This window comes from Anguilla rostrata, chromosome 7 (genome assembly GCF_018555375.3).
Source record: "Anguilla rostrata isolate EN2019 chromosome 7, ASM1855537v3, whole genome shotgun sequence".
In the NCBI taxonomy this organism is placed as follows: Eukaryota; Metazoa; Chordata; class Actinopteri; order Anguilliformes; family Anguillidae; genus Anguilla; species Anguilla rostrata.
Genome location: NC_057939.1, coordinates 9,266,453 through 9,284,374, shown reverse-complemented (window position 1 = coordinate 9,284,374; position 17,922 = coordinate 9,266,453). Strand labels below are relative to the sequence as shown.

The following is a 17,922-nucleotide window of genomic DNA, read 5'->3' as shown; positions in this document are numbered from 1 at the left end:
GGGAGGAGGTCCACACGGTGTGTAAAAGTGCGGTTTGCGCATTGATTTGGATATAAGAGTGTGTCTGTTTTTCCAGGTGACCTCCTGCCGACTGACGGTGTGCTCATTCAAGGCAATGATCTCAAAATCGATGAGAGCTCCCTCACGGGGGAGTCCGACCATGTCAAGAAGATGCTGGATAAAGACCCCATGCTGTTATCAGGTATGGGATTCTCATGGCCTAATACCTGTGTTTACCAAGACACACAAAGAGACTTTGTTTTGTCTCCCTGTAGTTTGTTGTTGCAATGAGATGTGGGAGCTTTAACAGTGCTTGTTTTTAATTCATTGCACTTTCCTGTTTCTTGGCGAATCATAAGCCGTTTTGTGTAATGACCTGGAAATCTCAATGGGGCTCGATGACGGTTCTAGGATGGATGACACTCGCTCTCTGGCTGCTATGCAGTGTTCATGATACTTGATTGGGGTATCTCTCAGAGAAGTCTGCTGGGAAATTGAGTACCTTTCTTAGCAATAATTGTCATCCACTTAAACATATGTGGCCAGGCAACCTGCTAAGCGGTTTGCTGTCACAGCAACCACTTCACCCGCCTTGTGTTAGTTCAGGAACAGCATGTTGATTGGTGACTAGCTTGGCTGTTCTCACTCTTGCCATGGTAGCCTAACTTGTAAGTTTGGCGAGTTAAGTCGATCTCTGTAATGGTTTTGATAAGTGGCTAAGGAACTAGGAAGCTTGGATTTTATTCAGATTTTAAATTATGGAAAAAATGTTTATATTTTTTACATTATGTATTATGTACATTATGTAGACATGAACTAGAAAAAAAGCAACTTTTCAACTGTTTATGGGAATGTCACATTTAAAAACCGAGCGTGAGTACTGCTGGGCAGCTCACCTGGTTAAGGCACCGTTCTCGCTTTAGTGCATGAATGAGCCCCATAATCCGGGATCCAATACCGACCGTGCCAGTGCCGACCGGTCAACGGTGTGCCCACCTGGGCTATGCATGATTGGCGGTAGTGTTGCCCAGGGAAAGGGAGGGTTTACTAAGCAGGGATCCGTGTCTTGTCGCTCTCCAGCGACCCCTGCTGATTGATTAGGTGCCTGCAAGTCCACCTGCGAAGCTGCACATAGTGTCTCGCTTATCTCTCTGTGCAAGCCCAACATGTGAGCTGCATTGTGACGAGTGGCGCTTGACATCTCGTGCTTTAGAGGAGATTCGTCATCACTCTTGAATCAGTAGCCAGGGCTCTGGTTATGAGGGCTGACAGTCGGGTGTTCCAGATTGAGAGGTTATGCTACGCTCGGGTCTGTCTCGCCTTCATGCTAATGACAATAATTTTGTCCATCAAGCGATGGTCGTGCTGAAGGCCCAGGCTGCTGGCATGATAAAGAATGAAACTGCAGAAATTAAACCTCTGCTCTGCTCTCCCATTACAGTAATAATCAGTGCTTTGCACAGTGAGGAACTCCCCACAAATCTAATCAAGGGAGAACCAATTGAACAGCATCCTACGGAAATGACCAGCTATTTCAGCCTATCAGATTTCGGGTTTTTTTGAAGACCACGCTCATCCAGGGGCCAAGAGCATGTGCTGCTTTTCCCTGGGGCATTGAGGCATAGCAGCTTGGCAGTCTGGGAGGGAAAAAAAAAAAACGTTATTCCACATTGTCTGGACAACAAAATTGTTCACCCCTGTCCAGAATACCTAGACTTTGTGCATCTCTGATCTTGGACCAAAATGTTGTCATGGCAACAGTCATAGTACGATCAGCGTTTTTTAATGCATATTTTGTATGCTGATTTTTAGATTGTGGCCCCAGAAGCGGTAGCTTTGCTCCTCTCTCTCGGACCTTGAAGCCATGTTTCAGACGGGCGATGCCGCGGAGCTCTTGCTAATCCTACTTTGTAGAACCGAGTTGATCCTGTGATGAAAGGCACTTTCTAAGTCGGATCCCAGCATATGCAGCTTTCTCTCCGGAGGAGTGAAGACTTAAGGGCCAGCGCTTGCCTCCTAGCCTAACAGGACGTCTGCGCATGCCTGTCAAACACTCCTGCTTACAGTATGCACAGATCCGTCACCCTAGAGGAGGGAAATTAACTGAGGCTTCTAATAAACAGCCATAGGCTAGCTGTGATGCTTCGAAGACTACAAAGTGCAGTTTAAGGGGAAGTTGCTGATTATTAATGGTCTGTGGACAGGCTTTTTTTCGGCCATTACTATCTGGGCTCACCACTGCCTCTTCATTATCCATTCATAATTAAAGGGGTGATTAACATGATTATCCTGGTTGGACATTAACAAGTGCGTTCTGAACTTGTATGAAGTTTGGTGGTTTTGTGCTCAGCATCTCGTAGCTGCCTGTGCTTCATCTCCTGTCCTCTGTCTCCAGGCACGCACGTCATGGAAGGTTCTGGAAAGATGGTGGTCACCGCCGTGGGGGTGAACTCTCAAACTGGAATAATCTTCACTTTACTGGGGGCTGGAGAAGGTGACGAAGATGACGATGAGGAAAAGGAGGAGAAGAAGAAGGAAAAGGAGAAAAAGAAGGAGAAGAAAAGTAAGCGTGAATACCCTGCGCTGTTCTGTTTCCCCGCTCCCATTCAACCCCACCCTTGCCATCATATCCATTTTATCGGTATCTTCAGTCAATCTAGCAGAGTGGGGGTAATATGTCCTTAATTAGACTGCCAGTATTTGAATACGAACAAGGCCTTTGCCTTCGTAAAACGGAGCAGGATTTTCATGCTTTTGATCTTGAAATGACAGGCTTTGTAAACATCTCCAAATCATCTAAAAAGGTCCATTTGTATTGAGGCAGTTCGCCATGTAATCATGCTATTTTTGCATTCCAAATATTGTGAAATTGGCTGTGTCCAGCTCTTGGCAGTTGGGGGGGGGGGGGGCGTTGATGGAAATGAGGTCTGTCTGCTAATGAGAAGTGAGTGGAATGGTAATGGCTCAGTAATTATTATGAAGAGTTATTCAGGGATTGTGTAGGCAGAAATCTGTTTGCTTATGAAATGGCTCTTGCCTGCCCTAGTCCATCTTTCCATTTTCAGTATTGAAGGGGACTAAACAGACCTCCTTTCATGGAGCTCCATGTCCCTGCAGTCAGAAAATTTTAAATTTCTCCTCTTCTGATTGGGAGCCAAGTGCATGATTTCAATGACTGGTTGTCTATGAGGGTCAAGGTGACATTGAATCCGGTTATTTTGCTTGAGGGCAAGAAGGTATCTTGCATACCCCTCCAGTGCATACTATATTCAAAATGAGAAAATATTTCAGTGAAATATAGCTACCTCTAAAGGTTCTTTAACATTAAGTACAGGACTTTCCCCTCTTTTGTGCCAGTTTAGGATAAATACTTTCACAACAGCAGCATAACTCTTGAAGTCACAACTTTGAAAGCTGAACATGCTGAACTTAAAAAGTTTGCGTGAAAGCCAGTCGACTTCCTCTAGCTAGCACTGATGTTCACTTCACCGCTGTCTTTTCTGCAGCAGTCAATGAGCTAACACTTGGACTTGTTTCAGTATCCCGCCTTACTCTTTTTTAGAAAGGGAGATTATCTCCTGATGAATGCAAGCTGCAATTCTCAAATTTCTGTACAAAGTACTGAAAAAGCAGATGAAAGCTTCCAAGTGTGATGAATGGGAATTTATTCAATTAAAGAGATAGGGGGGAGAGATATTTGGCAAGGCATTCCTTAAGCGTGGGGCCAAGTCTGCATGTGAAGATGGTGCGTGTACGTGTTTGTGTGTATGTGTGCGTGTGTTTTGTGTGTTTGTGTGCATGCATTCGTGTGTTTGTGTGTGTGCATGCGTGCGTGCGTGCGTGCGTGTTTGTGTGTGTGTGTGTGTGCGTGTGTTTGTGTGTGTGTGTGCGTGTGCGTGCCTACGTGTGTTTTTGTGTGTGTGTGAGTGAGTGTGTGTATGTGTGCGCGCGCACAGTCCTCACTGTGACTGTGCTATACTTGTGGGGGCACGAGGTGGCAGCAGCTCTGGCTCCTGTGCTGGAAACGGGTACAGCAATGGCCCAGCGATGGGAGCCCACTCTGGCGGCAGCTGAGCACACATCCCTTTGTGTCCCCGTTAAAAAGACTCCAGGGCCTGACTTTTCCTGTGTTAACTCAAAACTGAGCGTTTAAATAAGGAGAGAATGTGTTTAACTGACTGCCACTGCGGAGACGTCCCCCGTGCATTTCAATGACTGACCAACGAGGTGCTCAGTTCAGTCGTTCGGTTTCTTTCCCCACAGATAAAAAACAGGATGGCTCTGCTGAAACCCGCAAGAAAGGTGAGCCCCTGCAGCCGCAGAAGCGTCACTTTATGATGTTTCCTTAGAGGAAAAGTGTTTGCATGCGTGACGTGTTTCCTTAGCCGGCAGTGCAGAGGCAATCTGTGAATCGGGTGCAGTAAAAAGGATTTCAGTCCCCAACCTTGTAGTCCCAGATTCCTAGCAGCTTCCTGGGGGGTTTCCCCCCATGCATTCCTGTGCTGCTAGTGGCCCTGTGTGTTCGTGCAGCGGGCAGTGGCTCCGCGCAGCGCCGTATGTGTTCCTGCAGCGTGCGCGAGTCCTCGAACCCGTAGCGCGTTGGGCTCCTAACGCATTCCGCCAGCGTTTCCGATGCCGTGCATTACTGCACACCGCGCACGGCCTCCCGCGCGTGTTCCCGCCGGCCCCCGATAGCCCCACGCGCTCCTGCAGTGGCGCCGGCGGCGACGGCCTCGTGCATTCCTGTAGCGCCTGTAGCCCCTGCGCACTCCCGCTGCGTGTGTACCGTTCAGGAGTCAGGAAGCACGGGGAGAATACGCGCTCCTGATTGGCTCCGCCCTGTTCCTGCGCATGAAGTGTGACCTGCGGGCCTGCAGTGCATATGGCTGCTTGTGTATTCCAGTGCATCGCTGCGGTGCACCTGTATGTTTCCTGCAGCCTGTATGGCTTGTTGTGCAGGCAAGGAGCAGCAGGTGCTGGTGAATCCAGTTATGGTGATTAGTGAGATTATTAGTGGTGGGGTGGGGGGGGGCGGCAGCAGCTGCTTCACTCCCCCCTCTTATTCTCTAATGGCCTCCTGAGCTCAGGTATAAAGCCTGACCGAGAGACGCCGCTCGGGTATGAATCATGGCTGGACCGTCAGTGTAAAGCCAGACTTTATATACTTCAGATATAAATGTAGACTGAGGGGTAGCTGCGGTATAAATGTCTGGCTGAGAGTTCAGGCGTAACGCTCATGTTTTAGGGAGTTAAGGTGTGTTTCCTGTCTAAGATGGAGTAACCTTTTTCTTTGAGATGGAGCTTCGGTTTGATTCTTGAATGGAGGATAGAATTTGGGTATGAATCCCGCTCTTTGAGGAGGGGCTCAGATAGGGTTCCTGTGTGAGAGATGAAGTTGAGGCTTCCAAACCGAGTTAACGTGGTAACCGTACGTTCTCTGGACGGTTGAGTTTGGGCAGTGACCGGGTGTGCGCACGCTTACCAGAGCACCGTGGTCCACAGCACTGCAGCAATCCCATACACACTCTCTGCCAGAGCATTAATCCTCAGTCTGGGATTACAGGCTGTGTGAGTGCACAAAGCAACCCCCCCCCTCCCCCCCCCCCTTCATACGCAGTACAATAAGAGCAGTTAACCGCTGTGCCAGCCCGCTACTGATGGGAGGGGAAGAAATGCTACATTTCAGTGCCGGGGAGACTGAGTGCCTTCTCCAGCGTCGGGCGAAAGATCAGCCGTCTGACCTGCAGAGGGTTTCTGTTTCCATGGTTACTCAGTGGGACGAGCCGGTGCGCCTGGACTTTGGGGTCAGGTGGGAGGGGCTTTGGGCCCGCTGCCTAGTGTGACCCTGGGCGGTGTAAACAGGTCTCAGGCTATAGCACAGTATTACAGGCCATGGTACAATGTGAGAATTGCACAAAAACCGATTTAGTTGGATTTTTTTTATTAGCGGTATGTTTTTATTTCAGTTTGGGTTATATGATACGTGTTTTGCTTAGAAGTGTTTTGCGCTTGGTAGCTCCTGCTTGCCTCCAAACGCAGTGTGGTTTCTGCACACGTTGTGATGGTGTTGGCGGCAGAGAGGGGGGCGGCGGTTAAGCGTGAGCAGGCTGCCCTTTCGGCGTCCGTGCCCCCCCCACGCCCCCCCCCCCCCCTCGCGGTCAGCGCCTGCTCCGTCCCTCCTCTCAGCCCTGGCACGGCTCTGTTCTCCCCCCCCCAGCTAAAGCCCAGGACGGCGCCGCCGTGGAGATGCAGCCGCTGAACAGCGAGGACGGGGGCGAGCGGGAGAAGAGGAAGTCCAACCTGCCCAAGAAAGAGAAGTCCGTTCTGCAGGGGAAACTGACCAAGCTGGCGGTGCAGATAGGCAAAGCAGGTGAGGGGGAGGGAGAGGGGGGATGGGGGGGGGGCTGACCGGCGAATCTGTGGTCAGGATTCGTGTTCAGGGCCATCCCTTCCTGGGGTGGAAGCAGCGATGTCACTTCCTGCGTGTGTCTTCGCCGTTTCAGGCCTGGTCATGTCGGCCATCACCGTCATCATCCTGGTGGTCCTCTTCGTGGTGGACACCTTCTGGATCCAGGGCCTCCCGTGGCTGAAGGACTGCACCCCCATCTACATCCAGTTCTTCGTCAAGTTCTTCATCATCGGCGTCACGGTGCTAGTCGTCGCCGTGCCCGAGGGTCTTCCGCTCGCCGTCACCATCTCGTTGGCGTACTCCGTCAAAGTAGGTGCCCCCCACCCCCCTCAGCGGCAGTCAATTGTTCTGACGCATTTCATTTGGATCCCTCCAAAAGTCTGTGATCCAATAGGGACCCTGGACCAAGCAGCTCTGAAACTCATTTTTTGTGTAATGAGCTAGACGAGGGCTTCGAAAACAGCGGGCACAGATAAATCTTCTAATTGCGCCAACTCTACAGCTGTTCCCCCGTTAACGCTTTGGGAGTTATTACAACACTGTAAAACAATTATCTTATTTTCGGCTGGGCTGCTGAACTCCTGTTAAACTGTTAAAGCGCGTCCACATGGAAACCCTTCTGTTTTGGCTTAATGTCGCCCTCTCCAGAAAATGATGAAGGATAACAATTTGGTGCGACATCTTGACGCCTGCGAGACCATGGGCAATGCCACCGCCATCTGCTCCGACAAAACTGGAACCCTGACCATGAACAGGATGACCGTGGTGCAGGCGTTCATCGCCGAGAAGCACTACCGGAAGGTTCCGGAGCCCGAGCTCCTCTCGGGCGGCGTCATGGACCTGCTGATCGTGGGGATCGGGGTCAACTGCGCGTACACCACCAAGATCATGGTGAGCAGGAGCGTGGCGCGGGGCTGGTGCGTGTGAACACGTGAACATGCCATCAATGAGACGTCAACATTCCAAAAATTACATCATGGGCTTACAGTCACTGCTGTCCAGGGACAGATTGTGCCATGTCTGTTTTTTACTGTAATAAAATACTGTCTAAAATAAGAGCAGTATTTAAAAAACTTCTAATGTAAACCTGCAGTGACAGAGGTAACAGTCAGCTCATGGACTTGCACTGTCCAGCGGTTATCGTCATTGGCTGTGCTGTCTGTGTGTATGATGTGTAGATGATTTTGGGGCAGTTTTGGGGGGTTAATAAGTGGCTTATCCAGCTTGTTTCAGTGTTAGCGGTGCTGTAGGGGTGCTGTGAGTAATGTAATCGTGTCCGTCTGTGGCGGTTCTGTCTCCCAGTCGCCGGAGAAGGAGGGCGGGCTCCCGCGTCAGGTGGGGAACAAGACCGAATGTGCCTTGCTGGGGTTTGCCTTGGACCTGAAAAGAGACTACCAGGCCATCCGCAACGAAATCCCGGAGGAGCGGCTCTACAAGGTCTACACCTTCAACTCCGTCAGGAAGTCCATGAGCACGGTGCTGAAGAACGCCGACGGAGGCTACCGGATGTTCAGCAAAGGGGCCTCCGAGATCCTGCTGAAAAAGTACGCAGAACGCGGCCTCGTATCCCCCCCCACCCCCGTCCTAACCGCGCGCGGTGTGCGAATCTGACAGATCTGCGGTGTTGCAGGTGGAAGTGTGAAACCGCTCCTCTTCCAAAAGCGCCTTCAGGGCCATTCTGTTATGAGTAAACAGCATCGCACATTACTGTTAATATTTAACCTTTATATCTATTATTGGATTCGAGTTAATGGGACAGCGGGTGTTTGGAAATGAAAGCTGGATAAGGCGTCTGACTCGGACGTGCACACGGGCAGGTGCACCGTAGCGCTGGTCCCTCACGTAAAGCCCAACCTCCTTGGATTCGGGTGCGAGGCGTCCTGCACTGCTGACGGCCTGACCCCCCCCCCCACCCCAGGTGCGTAAGATCCTGACGGCCTGACCCCCCCTCCCCCCCCCCCAGGTGCTGTAAGATCCTGACGGCGAGCGGCGAGGCCAGGTTGTTTCGGCCCCGCGACCGCGACGACATGGTGAAGAAGGTGATCGAGCCCATGGCCTCCGAGGGCCTGCGGACCATCTGCCTGGCCTACCGCGACTTCCCCGCCTCCGAGGGCGAGCCCGACTGGGACAACGAGAACGACATCGTCACCAGCCTCACCTGCGTGTGCGTGGTGGGCATCGAGGACCCCGTCCGGCCGGAGGTGAGGCACAGGTTACACTCGCCTCCTCCCCCCCCCTCCCCCTCTTTTTGTGACAAAGGAGACCATTTGTGGACTCTAGGATTTCTATAAGAATGGCTTATACACCAGGTTTCACAGAAACTGCTGTCGGTTGCTTAAGGTTCGACACAAAACGTCTTAGTACGGGGTTTGTGCTAGCTACAGGCTGTGAGCCGCAAAGTTTTAGCACTGATTACATTTTTACAGGAGTGTTTTTTTTATTTTTTACAGGATCTTTTATATACAACTATTAAAATATTATGATTTTGGTAGGAGCGGGTAATTTTATTTTCCCACAAGCAGCCTTTATTTTCGTTGTAAAAGGATAGAAGATTGAGCCAAAAGCAGCGTGGTTGCTCGTTTCTTCTGGAAACCCGTGGGGTGGACAGCCAGTGTTCTCCACAGTTGGGTGAGAATTGGCCTCTTATCTTCCAGTAAACGGGATACGGAGGTCATTATCCAGAGCTGTTAATTCTGCTACTTTTTGGCAGGGGAGCCTCTTTTATGTGGAGATTGAGTCTTCAAGTCTCCTGATGAAGGCCTGTTGTTTTTCTCTCTGGGCGCTTTAATTAATTTTGATTATGCGTACATCTGCAGCGCTTTTCTGCGCTCGCTCTCCTCCCCGAGAACGCTGCAGCGGGAGGACAGCTGATTAAAGGAGCCGACTTCTGGCCTCTGCAGTCTCGCTTAATTCTGTTCGTCACCGCTTACGCACTTAGCCATTATTTGGAATTAAGGGCGCCGTAACGACCTCACGAGATCCAAAAAAACCGGTGCTGCTCCTGGCCGGTCGGCCGAGGGGGAGAGAGCGAGGAGGGGACCGTGCGCTCCTGGGAGCGCCGCGGGGCAGGAGGCGAGGTCTCGGTGCTCGCGCTCCGGGGAACGCCGCTACGGAACGTCGCGTTTCCCGCCAGTGAGCGTCTCTCGGCCTCTCTCTCCCCGCGCAGGTGCCGGACGCCATCCGGAAGTGCCAGCGCGCCGGCATCACCGTGCGCATGGTCACCGGGGACAACATCAACACGGCCCGCGCCATCGCCACCAAGTGCGGCATCCTGCTGCCCGGCGACGACTTCCTGTGCATGGAGGGCAAGGAGTTCAACCGCAGGATCCGCAACGAGAAGGGCGAGGTGGGCACCGCCGCCGGGGGGGGGGCAGAGCGCAGACGGGCACGGGTACCCGCGCCAGAGCCAGAATGACCGAACCGCTGCTCTTCTCCTTTCAGATCGAGCAGGAGCGCATCGATAAGATTTGGCCCAAGCTCCGCGTACTGGCCAGGTCCTCTCCCACCGACAAGCACACGCTCGTGAAAGGTACATCCGCCATTTGTCTTGAATTACTCACTTTACTGTCAAGCGTGTTATTCCTGGAGTTTATCTGTCTCATTGCAACAGCACTGACCTCAGTCATTAAACATGGTGAATGCTCTTGTGAAATGTGTGGGATGCACTAATGTGGAAATTCTGCAGAAATATACTTTGTGTATAGTAAGCTGTAATGTAAGGGCGCAGAGCATCTGTCTGTAGGAGTGAGTGGCTGTGTGACCGCGGTGGTTGGGTGTGACCGGTGTCCGTGTCTCCGGCAGGTATAATCGACAGCACCGTGGTGGAACAGAGGCAAGTGGTGGCGGTCACAGGAGACGGCACCAACGACGGCCCCGCTTTGAAGAAGGCCGACGTGGGATTTGCGATGGTACGCTTCCGCCGCTTTATAGCTCGCAAGGGCGCCTGGACTGTTTTTCCTTCACTTGACCTTATGTTCTGACCTTCTTACAATTTTTACTGTGTGTATGCTGAGAAGAAAGCCGCTTTGGTCTTCTGGTCTTCAGTGGAGGGGAGTGCGTCTTTGAATGCTATCGAGAGATGTTTTCTGTCTTGCTGTAAACGGCGGACTAAAACATTTCTGTATTTGCGTTCCATACAGCTAAGAATGCAAGTTTACCGACAACTGCTGTTTGTATCAGTTTAGCACCCTGCGTATGATGAAAATGAATTTCAGGGCATTGCGCCTCTGCACAGCTGAGAGTGTGGCCTCATTTGGAACTTCTGTTCCGTGCCGCAGAGAATGAGTCTGTACAGGGTACAGGGTGATGCTGCGTGTGCACAGAGGGCATTTCTGCCTCGTAATGTGTGTGTTTTACGGGGAGCTGGCATCCTGCGCGGCTAACGCTAACCCGCGCTCACAGGGCATCGCCGGCACGGACGTAGCGAAAGAGGCCTCTGACATCATCCTGACGGACGACAACTTCAGCAGCATCGTGAAGGCGGTGATGTGGGGGCGGAACGTGTACGACAGCATCTCCAAGTTCCTGCAGTTCCAGCTGACCGTCAACGTGGTGGCTGTGATCGTGGCCTTCACTGGAGCCTGCATCACGCAGGTCAGACTCTGAGCCAACCCTAACACTAACCGCACACAGGACTCTGAGCTAACCCTAACACTAACCACACACAGGACTCTGAGCTAACCCTAACACTAACCACACACAGGTCAGACTCTAGAGCTAACCCTAACCTAACCGCACACAGGTCAGACTCTGAGCCAACCCTAACCTAACCGCACACAGGTCAGACTCTAGAGCTAACACTAACCGCACACAGGTCAGACTCTGAGCTAACCCTAACACTAACCGCACACAGGTCAGACTCTGAGCTAACCCTAACACTAACCGCACACAGGTCAGACTCTGAGCCAACCCTAACCTAACCGCACACAGGTCAGACTCTAGAGCTAACACTAACCACACACAGGTCAGACTCTGAGCTAACCTAACCTAACCGCACACAGGTCAGACTCTGAGCTAACCCTAACACTAACCGCACACAGGTCAGATTCTGAGCCAACCCTAACACTAACCACACACAGGTCAGACTCTGAGCCAACCCTAACACTAACCGCACACAGGTCAGACTCTGAGCTAACCCTAACACTAACCGCACACAGGTCAGACTCTGAGCCAACCCTAACACTAACCGCACACAGGTCAGTCCCTGAGCCAACCCTAACACTAACCGCACACAGGTCAGACTCTGAGCTAACCCTAACACTAACCGCACACAGGTCAGTCCCTGAGCTAACCCCAACTGCACGCAGGTCGCAACGGAGCCTGCATCACAGGAGCTTGCATCACCACAGGTCTGCGCTTCTGTGGCAGCGAGAGAGAAACAAACACCAGCTCCCTTTTCTCAGTTCAGCAGGAACATGCTGAAGAGCCTTGTGTAGAGCATCTCCTCAGCGGGTCCTCGTGTTCTTATCATGTCTGCTTTTCCAGTCCAAAAAGCAGTAATAAACCCCACACGCATAAATGTACCTCCATTGATCTGGAAAATGAGTGGCTGGATCCAGGGGGAATTCAACCCCCGGGTGAATGTGCAAGTGGAGCGGTTCCAGCCTGTGGAAACACAGCGCCCTCTAGGGACCGCAGCACGTCATAGCGCAGATAATCTAAAGCATCTCACACCGCCCTGCCAAAATGCAGTTCACACGCTGGTACAGCATGTCCTGTTTGTGAAGTGACATCAGCAGACTGGACTGGCCCAGCTCTCTCTCCCCTGTACAGCTGCTGCTGTGTGCAGGTGCAGTGAGGCTTGGATCTGCGTGTGCGCAGCACCCCCCACAGCGGCAGTGTGTGTACATACAGTACTGTGTGAGGCCAGACTGGGCTCCCATAGTGTACAGCAGAGGTGGGAAACAAGGGCCGTGTCTGTGTCTGGTTGTCATGACAACTTCTGGCCCTGTTTGCTTAATTAGCGCTAACATTTACGTCATCATTTTAGTTTCACTTCTTGATTTTTAGCTACATGACATTTTAGCTACATTTCTTTTTCAGCGCATGATTGACAGCCGAAGAATGCTCTTGTGTTTCTGTATGAAGAGTTTCATGGTGACTTAATGGTGTAAACAGCCATTTAGCTCATGGAGCCAGGCTAACTGATGGAAATAGAAAATATAATTGAATAAAAAAACCTCTGTACACAGCCAGCCCTCCAAGGATAGTGAGGGTGGACAGTGTGTTCACATTATGCACATTGGCAGGATGTGTGTATGTACAGCAGAGTGAGGCTATGCATGTATGTCTTGTATGTGGCTTTGGATAAAAACGTTTGCTAAATAAATGTAACGTAATGGCTTTGTTCTCCCCAGGACTCCCCTCTGAAGGCGGTGCAGATGCTGTGGGTGAACCTGATCATGGACACCTTCGCCTCGCTGGCCCTGGCCACCGAGCCGCCCACCGAGTCTCTGCTGCTGAGGAAGCCCTACGGCCGCAACAAGCCGCTCATCTCTCGCACCATGATGAAGAACATCCTGGGCCACGGCGTCTACCAGCTCACCATCATCTTCACCCTGCTGTTCGCCGGTAAGGCCCTGGAGCACTCAGGGGCTCTCCTGTGGCATCTGAGGACTTCACCTGTAACTAACTAACACGGGACGAACTGAGGAAGAGCACCGCTCCGTGCGTTTTTACGATGTATGACGACAACCAATGGGCTCGTCTTTATTTTTCTGTCGGGACATATGCAAATGAGCGCTTCACATGGGATGTTTCCCCAGGAACGGGGGTTAAAAAAAAAAAAAAAAGCGAGCCCCGATTCTGGCACGTTTTTGTGGGCTCTTTGTTCGCGGTGCGCGTGGGGAATGGGAGGGATAAAGGGAAGCTTTGTCCGCTGTGCTGTCGGGCCGCTGGAATTCACAGCTGTGAGGTCGCCGTGCGGAGCGGACCGACTGCACACGCTCCCCAGCGTTACACTCACACACAGCGCTCCCCTCACACACAGCTCTCCCCTCACACACAGCGCTCCCCTCACACACAGCGCTCCCCTCACACACAGCGTTCCCCTCACACACAGCGCTCCCCTCACACACAGCGCTCCCCTCGCACACAGCGCTCCCCTCACACACAGCGTTCCCCTCACACACAGCGTTACACTCACACACAGCGCTCCCCTCACACACAGCGCTCCCCTCACACACAGCGCTCCCCTCACACACAGCGCTCCCCTCACACACAGCGCTCCCCTCGCACACAGCGCTCCCCTCACACACAGCGTTCCCCTCACGCAGTCGAGCTGTCTGACCACCGCTAGCGGCATCAAGTCCATTTCCACAGGAAGCATTCATTGGCTGCCTCCAGGCGGGTTTACCGATGTGGTGTTTCAATGAGCGGGGGCTAAGAGTCCCGCCCCTGTCCATTGAAACTGAATAACGATGGTGTCCCGCCCCCCCCCCCCCTCCGCAGGGGAGCAGATCTTCGACATCGACAGCGGCCGGAACGCCCCGCTGCACGCGCCCCCGTCGGAGCACTACACCATCGTCTTCAACACCTTCGTCATGATGCAGCTCTTCAACGAGATCAACGCCCGCAAGATCCACGGCGAGCGCAACGTCTTCGAGGGCATCTTCAACAACCTCATCTTCTGCTCCATCGTCTTCGGCACCTTCGTCATCCAGGTAGGACCTTCTCGCCCGAATTCTGACTGCACGGGGCGTCCCGCCTCAGAACTCGTACGGGACGGGCCCGGTGCGTGAGGACCGTGGCAGGGGGGGCTAGCTGCACGATTGCATCGCGCTTATGGTTACCTGGCAACGGTCGCCCTTATGCAGACTGTACCCTTGCCTTTCAGATCGTGATCGTTCAGTTCGGAGGGAAGCCGTTCAGCTGCGTGGCGCTGACCGTGGATCAGTGGCTGTGGTGCGTCTTCCTGGGTTTCGGCTGTCTCCTGTGGGGACAGGTAAGCACCTGCCAGTCACCGCACTCGCCGCCAGCCAATCAGAACTCACGCTGAGAGCCTCAGGCACATTTCCTGCCGTTGAGATGAGAACAGCGGCTCATTTCAGATGGTAGAAGTGCTCCCTCTTGTGGCCGTGAAGTCTATGAATACATCTCAGCCTTAACCTTCTGTGCCACGGTGGGGGATATCGGGTTATGAAGTGTTATTAAAGGGAGCTTGCGTCAGTCATCTGGGCGAGCACATAAGCTCCTGACAGGAAATACGAGGTAAACAGTGTGGTCAGTCTCAGCCGGGCTTTGAAAGACTTCCAGCGCTGCTAATATTACTTTACACCCGTTATTTAATCCATTACCGAGCCGGCCGGACACCTGCCGCTGTCAGTGCGGTGCCGTGCCCTTGCTCTTCATTCATTCTCTATTAGTGGTGAAGGTTCCTGTGTTCCCCCAGCAGCAGGGCTCGGCGCTGACCCGTTTTCCTAGAAGAATGCGCCGCTACGTCGAAGGATTTAGGAGCAGACGGATGTGTGTCACAATTACTCGCGCTCCTAAATTGTTTTTCCGGTTAGCAACCGTAAATTTTCAGGAGCAAATGCTGCTAAAATGGGAGCAGTGTAAAAAGCCCCTGTGTAGGCCATGCTTCCGTTCCTGGCCTGGAGTTTGATCCCAGCCAATGCGAAACGTTCTCGCACTGTTGCTGCAACGTAGCGGCAATGTCATATAACATTGACAGAAACGTTCCGGTGACGTTGTGGCAGTGTTTTGTGAGGACGTTAGCCGGGTCCCTGCTCTTCCCAGCATTAACGTTCCACTCTCTCCCCCCCCCGCCCTCTCCCTGCCAGGTCATCTCCTCCATCCCCACCAGCCGGCTCAAGTTCCTGAAGACGGCGGGCCACGGCACGCAGAAGGAGGAGATCCCCGACGAGGAGCTGGAGGACATGGACGACATGGAGGAGATCGACCACGCCGAGCGCGAGCTGCGCCGCGGCCAGATCCTCTGGTTCCGCGGGCTCAACCGGATCCAGACCCAGGTACGGCCGGCCCCGCCGAAACACCGGACACTGCAAACTCCCTCCCCACTCCCCCGAAAGCGGCCTTATACTCCTCGCCTTTCCTTTAACTCTGCCGCCCCCTCTCCTCTTGCAGCTTGACTCGGGGAGCCGCTCGTGCGGTTAGCCCCGAACCCGAGCCCTATCCGCTCTGTCGCTCGTAACTCCCGGCAGGGCCCGGTGCGGTAGACCTCCCTCGGGCTGCGGCGTCCGGCTCCTGGGGCTGACTGGGGGAAAGGGTTCAATCACGGCGGCTAGCTCTGTACTCTGTGTGTTCAATTCAAATCAGCAATGCAAATGTAGCTGTCTGCGCGCCTTGCCTTTCATTCATGTTTCTTTGATCCACGAGGAGTAGTAGGGAAAACATTCTGCTGATAGCATTTTCAATTTAACATTATACTAAGCTAATGTGCGCGTGTCTACAATTAAAGTAAAATAACATTCACAGAGCCAGTGGTTTAACTGGGACCAAAAATAACTTTAACGAATAATAATTTGGCCCTAAACTGCCAATATACGGCTTGTCCAATCGCATGTGTAACACAGTAGTTAGGTGTGTTATCCAGTATTTCCACTGTGGTGAGGGTGATTGAATTACACAGTATACTAGTGTCAGGAATTAAAACAAGATAAAATCTGATAGCTAACTCATTTGATATTGCTGTTAAGTAGTAGTTTTTGTTATACATTATTTACCAAGTAACTGGTCAGAAATGTCAGAGCCTGGGAATGTACTTTTCTATATTGCCTCTAATAACCAACAAAACATTAGATTTTTGAGCTTTAAGTTAGTCTCATGTTATAGTGAGTTTCAGTAGAATTGAATCACCTCAGGATTTTCTGTACCATGTTTCTGAAAATGTTATGGCTCTTAAAGCCATAAGAGTTATATATGTGCAAGGTATTATTATTATTAGTAATATAATAATTTTGATTTATCTGGAGGAAAACTAAATCAGACCGTCCTCCCCACCTATGAGGTATTAAATTACTGCCGGCTCATTCCCTGTGGTTTCCATTAATTGAATCCAGGTTTTCACTTAACGTTCAGCACGAGTTCATGCAAAGAAACGTTGAAAGCAACCCGTTTTTACTGCTTGCGTCTCGTCGTCGCCGCCAGCCTGACTCCGCCTCCCGCGGCGGTAACCGGTGGTGGTGGTGGAGTAGGCAGGCCGGGACGCCGTAGCGCCAAAGCCGCGAGGACGCGGGCGGTCCAGGGGTGGGTGGGGGTGTGGTGGGGAGGGGTGGGGAGGGGTGGGGTCAATCCAGGCGGTCAGCCCCGGAGCGCGCCCTCCTTCTCTGTCCTCTGCTCCTCCGTGTGTGGCCCTTCCCTCTGTCCTCTCTCAGACGGCTGTCCTGCTCTCTGGTTCCTTGCAGATGGATGTAGTCAGTGCTTTCCAGAGCGGGACTTCCTTTCAGGGGGCCCTCAGGCGGCAGCCCTCCACCGCCAGCCAACAGCTCGATGTAACCAATGTTTCTAGCCCTACACATGTAGCCTATTCTCCTGCCGCTGCCGCCAACACTGCTGCTACCACTGTGGGGTGTGAGTGCGTGCTCCTTCGTGCATGACCTTAACGTTTCCCCTTCCACTCGCCTAACCTTCTCTCATTCTCTCCTAATGTTCCTCTGGTCCTAAAAAAAGAGAACAAAAAAAAAAAACTTAACGCACATCTTCCATGCCGCTGCTACACATTTCTGGTGTGTAAATGTATCTTATACATGTGGGTTTTAACGAGGTCACACGTCCTGCAGGTTTTTGTCAGCTTTTTTTCTTCTGTGGTTTTTTTTTTTTTTTTTTGGCTTTCGCTGGTTTCTGAAAGGCCGTGTTTGGGAGCCCCCCCCCACCCCTCCTCCCCTGCGCCTGTTTCTGTTGGCAGCCGCTACTCTGTGCCCCGGCCCCCCAGCTTTCTCACGGGTTTGTGGCTGGCCAGCCTTAGCCGGTGTAAATTATTTGAGTATACGCCCATGTTCACTGCGTTTGAAAGCAGCGCGGGGTCAGGCGAAGGTGAAACATGTTTACCCATCGCTCCGCGCGTGTCGTATTAACCTGTGCACACTCTTCACAGCGCAGGTACTGCGCAGGTGAGGAGCTGAGTGGTCTGGGTTGGGTGTCTTTTCTAGCAGCTGGGCTCACGTCTCTCAGAGACTGCTGAGAGACGTACTTCATCAGTTGCACTTCAATCATTTCTGACCTCACTGCCTCACTGAATGGTTGTGGGGTGTTCTGAGGGTAGATTTAGTGGGAACATGCAAACCTGCGCTTTTCCAAAAAGAAGTTCCCTCCTTCTCTGTCTCATCTGTCTAATATTCTCTGTTCTTGTCCGTGTATTATACTTTTTCTGTTGTCAGTAATGACATCTACGGTCTGCTGCTATCAGTGATGATTTCCATTATCTGCTGCTGTCTGTAATGTCATCTATTGTCTGTTGCTGTCAGTGATGATATTCATTGTCTGCTTCTGTCATCAAGACATCCATTCTAGCTGTGCTCAGTAAGATGTCCATTCTCTGCTTGTTCTCATTGTAA

General features: G+C 52.1%; 1 protein-coding gene across 6 annotated transcripts in view; it reads left to right on the top strand.

Annotated features, from left to right (window-relative positions):
* Positions 1-17,922, top strand: part of atp2b1a (ATPase plasma membrane Ca2+ transporting 1a) — a 53,118-nt gene that overhangs the window by 30,614 nt on the left and 4,582 nt on the right. For 3 of the 6 annotated variants that reach the window (XM_064342655.1, XM_064342656.1, XM_064342657.1), the window contains exons 5-20: positions 77-202; positions 2,396-2,563; positions 4,264-4,302; positions 6,218-6,370; positions 6,504-6,718; positions 7,058-7,300; positions 7,712-7,953; positions 8,373-8,610; positions 9,576-9,755; positions 9,851-9,938; positions 10,211-10,317; positions 10,811-11,002; positions 12,766-12,979; positions 13,859-14,070; positions 14,244-14,351; positions 15,190-15,378. In XM_064342655.1, the coding sequence (XP_064198725.1) occupies positions 77-202; positions 2,396-2,563; positions 4,264-4,302; positions 6,218-6,370; positions 6,504-6,718; positions 7,058-7,300; positions 7,712-7,953; positions 8,373-8,610; positions 9,576-9,755; positions 9,851-9,938; positions 10,211-10,317; positions 10,811-11,002; positions 12,766-12,979; positions 13,859-14,070; positions 14,244-14,351; positions 15,190-15,378 (2,714 nt within the window). Of the gene's footprint in view, positions 1-76; positions 203-2,395; positions 2,564-4,263; positions 4,303-6,217; positions 6,371-6,503; positions 6,719-7,057; positions 7,301-7,711; positions 7,954-8,372; positions 8,611-9,575; positions 9,756-9,850; positions 9,939-10,210; positions 10,318-10,810; positions 11,003-12,765; positions 12,980-13,858; positions 14,071-14,243; positions 14,352-15,189; positions 15,379-16,773; positions 17,656-17,922 lie in introns of those variants that run through there. The other 3 variants (XM_064342660.1, XM_064342659.1, XM_064342658.1) reach the window with 3 other exon arrangements.